The sequence below is a fragment of the Sinocyclocheilus rhinocerous genome, unplaced genomic scaffold (genome assembly GCF_001515625.1).
Source record: "Sinocyclocheilus rhinocerous isolate Xijiao unplaced genomic scaffold, SAMN03320098_v1.1 scaffold960, whole genome shotgun sequence".
Lineage (NCBI taxonomy): Eukaryota > Metazoa > Chordata > Actinopteri > Cypriniformes > Cyprinidae > Sinocyclocheilus > Sinocyclocheilus rhinocerous.
The window spans coordinates 90,554-97,217 of NW_015653482.1; the positions used below are offsets into that span (position 1 = coordinate 90,554).

General features: G+C 35.4%; 2 protein-coding genes across 5 annotated transcripts in view; one reads left to right on the top strand and one right to left on the bottom strand.

Moving 5' to 3' along the window:
* LOC107716264 (uncharacterized) overlaps positions 1–2,746 on the bottom strand; it is a 6,435-nt gene extending 3,689 nt beyond the window's left edge. The window contains exons 1-3 of one of the 2 annotated variants that reach the window (XM_016522642.1): positions 2,670–2,746; positions 667–1,319; positions 312–368 (exon numbers count right to left, since the gene is read on the bottom strand). In XM_016522642.1, the coding sequence (XP_016378128.1) occupies positions 312–368; positions 667–1,269 (660 nt within the window). In that variant the 5' untranslated portion in view covers positions 1,270–1,319; positions 2,670–2,746. The remainder of the gene's footprint in view (positions 1–311; positions 369–666; positions 1,320–2,669) is intronic. The other variant, XM_016522643.1, reaches the window with a different exon arrangement.
* A 37-nt stretch (positions 2,747–2,783) lies between these two features.
* LOC107716265 (RNA-binding protein with serine-rich domain 1-like) overlaps positions 2,784–6,664 on the top strand; it is a 5,785-nt gene continuing 1,904 nt past the window's right edge. For 2 of the 3 annotated variants that reach the window (XM_016522644.1, XM_016522646.1), the window contains exons 1-5: positions 2,784–2,973; positions 4,156–4,314; positions 4,392–4,571; positions 4,666–4,771; positions 5,695–5,848. In XM_016522644.1, coding sequence (XP_016378130.1) covers positions 2,795–2,973; positions 4,156–4,314; positions 4,392–4,571; positions 4,666–4,771; positions 5,695–5,848 — 778 coding nt within the window. In that variant the 5' untranslated portion in view covers positions 2,784–2,794. The remainder of the gene's footprint in view (positions 2,974–4,155; positions 4,315–4,391; positions 4,572–4,665; positions 4,772–5,694; positions 5,849–6,664) is intronic. The other variant, XM_016522645.1, reaches the window with a different exon arrangement.

A 6,664-nucleotide genomic window follows, 5' to 3' on the forward strand; every position in this document is an offset into this window, starting at 1 on the left:
TATATATATATATTAAAAAATCACAAAACCTTGTCTTCTGTAAATCATATATTAATAAGATTTTTTGCATCACTTTTTTTTAATTAAGTATATTACCATGTAATGTGCACGTTTTACATTTTTTTATTACTGTAATGCAGTCATTTTTATAAAGAAATAACTTAAAATAATTGCAAAAAAATGATACCAGATAACAACTAATACCATAATGTATAAATACATTACAATTTCTAATTATAATAAAATGTTGTAACAAAATAGTTTTTTTGCATTATAGTCATGAGAATTAGAGGTGAAATGTGCATAATTACCATGAAAATAGTCAAATTATTAGCAGGCATTACTCCAGTCTTCAGAATCACATGATCCTTCAGAAATCATTCAAATATTTCTGATTATTATCAATGTTGAAAACAGTTTTGCTGCTTCATATTTTTGTGAAAACTGTAATAATTTTTTCCCCATGATTCTTTGAATTGAAAGTTAAAAAGAACAGCTTTTATTTGAAATAGAAACATTTTGTTACATTATAAATGTCTTTACTGTCACTTTAATCAATTTAATGCATCCTTGCTGAATAAAAGTATTTCTTTTCTAAAAAAAAAATCTTACTGACCCCAAACTTTTGAACAGTGCTGTATGTATATGTTAGTACACTCCACCCACCCGTGCTCTATGGAGCAAAGCCTTATCCAGCAGTCGTTTACGAGCCACTAGCACAGGATTGGCAGGTGAAGGTGTGTGTCGTCGTCTTATATAATTAGCACCACTCATCGCTCCCGTTCCCACTGCTGAACGCGGCCCTTGGACACCAGTGTGCGGAGTACCCTGTGCCAACGAGGTGACGCTGACAATCCGGATGTCCTCATCTTGTTCCCTACCTTGTGCCACCCTTATACCTGCCGAACCCGTCCTGGAAGACTGTCCTCCTCTCGCATCCGAGGACGATCCGGCCTGCTGGGAGGCAGCGACTCGAGAAGCTTCTCTGAGGAGGTTCCTCAGCTGCTGATCACTCCAGCCGGCTGGCCGCGTCTCACAGCTGGTCACGTCTCTGGCTGCTGTTTGCACCGGCACCGGATGGCTGCTGTTCGCAGCCGCTCCGTCCTGTTTTCGAGCTCTCCCTTGAAACTCCTTCAGGAAAAGGAAGATGGCCTGTGCAGACACCTTGATGTTCTCCAGCTCCAGCACGGCTTTGATCTTACGGAAGCTCAAACCTGCTTCCCGCAGCTCCACCACCTTGCGCTTGGCAGCGTCGTCCAGTCTGCCCATGCTGGAGACCACAGTACCGACACTGAAAAGCTGGTTGGTTCAAGCAGATCCTGAAATCAAAAACAAAAGTGATGTTACCTGGAAAATTATGTTCAGAATGAAAGACTACGTCCACACAGTGTTATAAATTAAATATAAAGACTAATTAAATATAAAGACTATGTCCACACATAGAATTATAAATATATATTTGGCAAATATATATTTTTATAACATACATACATACATACATACACACACTCACATACATATATACATATATATATATATTGGTAATACAAATATTAAATAACTGAAAACGTAAAAGATCTTGTTTGAGATTCAGGGTTATTATAGTTAACTAAAACTGAAACTAAAATACATACCATTAAAACCTTGTTTTCTACTTGAAATAAAATAAATGTTAACTGGAATTAAATAACATATAAAAAACTTTTCATTTTAGATTTAGTTTCACATGACAAAATTTATAAATATAATAAATACATTATATTACATTACAATATTTTGATAATACTCAATGATATATATATATGTGTACAATATTTATATTCATTATTTTAATTTCATTATTTCATTAATTAATAAAGAAGGAACGTTGTTGGATTCAGGGTTATTATAGTTAACTAGAACTAAAACTGAAGCTGACTTAAAAAAAAAAAACATTTTTGTGACTTGAAATAAAACGTTAGAATAAAACTAGAATAAAATAACAAAACACGTGTGTGTGTGTGTGTGTGCGTGAGTATACACACACACAAATATATAAACAAAAACCACTAAAAATGACAAAAACAAAGCAAACACTGAATGGATTAAATTATAAATACAATTTATTATAATATGTTGAGATTATATATATATATACACACATATACGCACACACACATACATAGATTATATTTAGTGCATCCAATAAATATCTTTATTAGTGCATCCAAAATAAGTTTTTGTTTATATAGGTGTGTGTACTGTGTATATTTATTATGTATATATAAATACACACACATGCATGTAATACCATTTCTATACAATACCAAAATATAATTTTGGGATTTCTTAAAATGATTTAGAAGAAGAAGAAGAAGAAGAAGAAGAAGTATATACTGCATACTGCGTATTATTTGTTTATATTCCCAACAGTAATGCTATCACGTTCCACACTGGTTTTTAGCTGGTCTGCCAGTCTGCCAAACACCAGGAAAACAGACCACCAGAATCAGTTAACCACCTTAGACTGGTTTTTTTTTTTTTTTCTCAAAAGGGTTAGACCAGCTGCCATTTTCCAAAAACTGAAACCAGTTGAAGATTTTCAAGCAGGGGGCAAGTTCAGATTTATGTAGCGACAATGCATAGGTATCTAGTGCACTAAAACACAATGGAAATCAAGCATCTCTCACCTACTGCGACTTTGCTCTTCTGTTATTTATGTTTAACGCGACGATCTGCTCCATTATAAAGACACATGGCAATGCTCGCATGCATATCCGTAACGTGCGTCTGATAAAGTCAACACAACAACAGTATGTGTCGTTGTAACGCACACATTAGTGCTTTACTTTATGACCATTGCATTAACACACGCCCCGCCTCCGTGCGCCTGTCGCAGGATCAACGTCGTCACGCCTGCGTGCTCACGCAAACGTCAATAAGACGCGACGGTAGTTACACTCCTGAGGTTGTCGCGCTTTGCTCATTCATCATGTAAGTTTGACTCTTTATTTTGATTAATATTTATAATACGCGACCACTTTTGTGTCGTATATGAGGTTGAGTGCACGCAGAGAGATACTAGCGGTGCTTATTGTTATTAATTATCGACATTTTGCCTAATCGGGTTCAATATCGGCGGGATTAGCATTAGCTCAGCGCGTTGAATGAACCGAGTCAATAAACGTAATTTGTGGAAAATAAATAAAGCCGTCAAATGTTAAGGATTTATATTATTTATATGTAATAAAATATCTGTTTTTATACTTTTAAGGTAGGAATTTCCATGCAGTGCATTTGCTAGTCTAACTTACACGTTTAATGTCTTTGGTGAAAAATGCGAATGTTTGATATTTACTACTTTATTTAAAACGATTGTTTTATATGCTTGGATTATTCTAAACAATCAACTTTCGATTTATATGAAGTGCACTGCATTGAAACAAAAACAGGTTGTTTGCTATCTATCTATCTATCTATCTTTAAAATCATGTGCCATGGCATTCTTTGTAATAAATTTGCAAATTTTGAACTTAGTAATAATCTTAACCTTTTGCTCTAACGGTTTGTGCACGAAAAACATGCATTTATCAATACATAAAATACAACTGACAATACAAATAAAATTCATTTTATAAAGTACAAACAATATTATAACAATTTTATACAGCTTTCGATGACTAAAATGTAAAAAAAATAGTAATAATGAACATGATCATAATAAAAATCAGCAATTACATCATTAGGAAGTCATTCTGTTTACAGTTATCTCAGATTGTTACATTTAATGGAGATTTAATTTAACTTTTAGAGAGCTTATAGTGGTTGTTATAATTATTTGCATCATATAAGAGAGTTTTATATACTCTTCACATTTTTCATTCGCTGTTTTGATGACTAAAATGTGATAAGGAGAGTCATAATAAAGATCTAATGAACTTGCTTGGAGAGCTAATTGTGGTTATTGTTAATGATAATTTTATTAATCAATTCGATCATTGATCATTGACCTTATTTCCCTCAAGCGCATGGTGTGATATAAGCATGAAAAACACATTAAAGCTGTGAACAGATTCAAACCACGGTACATTATGAGTGTGACAGCTCACTAGTTTAGGAGACAGGCTATTTTAAATAAATGTGATGCCATTGTTTTTTTGTTTTTTTTTCACGCAGGGCTCCATCACCGACCAAGCGCAGCGAGCGTTCGGAGGACAAACCCAGAGAACGAGGGAAGGAGAAGGCTGCTGGGAAAGAGGGAGCGGAGAAGGAGCGAGGCCGAGACAAGATCCGCAAGCGCCGCAGCAACTCCACCGGCAGCAGCAGCAGCAGGTCAGATGGGATGGAGTTCAGGGTTCATGTTTGTTATGAGACTTTCACCCTTTTCTAATCACGTGTATCTCATTCGACCTCAGTTCCAGCTCCAGCAGCAGCTCTGGATCCAGCTCGGGCTCGTCCAGCGGGTCCAGCTCTTCTGGTTCCAGTCGCTCTGGTTCGTCCAGTTCCTCCCGTTCGTCTAGTTCATCCGGGTCCTCCGGGTCTCCCAGTCTGAGCCGCCGTCGCCACGACAACCGGCGCCGCTCACGATCAAAGTAGGTTCTGGGCTTTTTCACCCGAACACTTTATTCAAATGATGTTAACTAGAAAACCAGGCATGGCACTTACTGAACTTGTGCTTTTAACCAGGTCCAAATCACAAAAACGGGCTGATGAGAAAGAGAGGAAGAGGAGGAGCCCGAGCCCCAAACCCACCAAACTTCATCTGGGAAGACTCACCAGGAACGTAACCAAGGTGTGGTTCAACATCAGCATTGGTGTTTCTCAATACGTCGTTTATATTGAATATGTCACAATATTCTGTTTATTATATTATTATTGTTACAGGGTACTATTATTATTGTATTATAAATGTTCTCATGATCCAAAATATTTTGTAGTCAATACCAGTGAAATTTCACAATATCACAGCAAATCGAATACACTATTAAAGATGCTTAATTTGTTAATATAAATACATGAAAAAAATGTATGCTGCCATTTTATTTAGTATTTCTTAAGGATACTACATGCATTTTTTCCATCCACTGGTCACATGTTGCTTCCATAACATGTCTTCTTTCAGACTAGCATAAAAAAAACATCCAAATGCATTTAAGTGTTATATTTTATTAAACTTGATCCATTTCCATTTAGATTTGAGCTGGAAGTCTCAATTTCAGCAGCTCTTACATACACTAAACTTTCCAGTGGGGCTGTACGATAAATCACGATTAACACTAAATCTTGCGTAAATCGACCTGTCTAGTGCAATTATGATATTGCAAAGGCTGCGATTATGTTTTTATGCAAAGTTTGTCTGTGAAGCACAGCTCTTTGATCAGTAGGAAGTGCTTCTCAGTCTGAAATCACAACGAGTTTGTAAACTTTTTTTTTTTTTTAAGCATTTCAAAGCATTTTTACAGTTTTTCAGGTATCTAATAGTATCATACAGTATTCAATACACATTCAGAAATTAGAAAAAGAAAAAAAATTATCACTATCTAAATGATGCAAAAGGTACAAAAACTGTACACTTAAATAGCACATTTATACATGAATTTTTGAAAATGAGTTATTCAAATATGTTTAGGTATTGATGTACTAGTACTTATTCATTCTTCAGTACTCATCTCTGCTGTACTGATTTTTGCTGATCTGCTTCGGCACTTGCCTTAGGAACATATTCAAGAGATCTTTTCGACTTACGGCAAGATCAAGATGATTGACATGCCTCCTGACCGTTTGCACCCGAATCTGTCAAAGGGTTACGCTTATGTGGAATATGAATCTCCAGAGGACGCCCAGAAAGCCCTGAAACACATGGATGGAGGTATGTGTGGCGGGATTAAAAAAAACAACGGAATTGAATCACTTGTTATTGTTAACTAAAACCATAAAAAATTTACTTGAAATAAAATAATAAAAAATAACTCAAAAAAAGTATATAAAAAACGTTTTATTTTAGCTAGTTGCCAAGGCAACATATCTCATTTTCAATTTAACCTGATGCACTAAAATAACAAACTAATACTGAAATAAAAATTATTGAAAATAAAAGGGTTTCTGTGGGTCTTAAGAAGTCTTAATTTGCCACTCCACAAATTAAGGCCTTAAATGCTCTTAAACTGGAGCAGAATGTCTCAAATTCATCATGTCATGGCATTAAATGTTGCATTCACTGCAAAAAAATGAATATCTTCCTCAATACTTTTGTGTTGTTTTCAAATGCAAATATCTAAACATCCTCAAATCAAGACACATTTACTTGAGATGCAAAATTGATGATTAGTTTTGAGAAATTGAATACAATTAAATGAGTTTATCAGAAGGTAGAGTAAAAGATTCTATTCTATATTCTAGTTAAGCTATTTTTTTTGTTTATAAAATGAATTAAAGGTGGGGTAAGCGATTTTTCAAAAATTCTTTAAACTGATTCGGGCCGACTAGCAAAACAAACTTGTAGCCAATCAGCAGTAAAGGGCGTGTCTACTCATGATGTGGATGAGAGCGCGTTCAGTGCACAGGACGGACATTAGCCGAGCCGAGCGACAGAAAGATAGCGATGGCGGATAAAAAAACAAAAGAGGAAAACATCTGCGGAACAAAAGAAGGCTTAAGGCAAGAAGTAGGACCCGTGTAAATATTG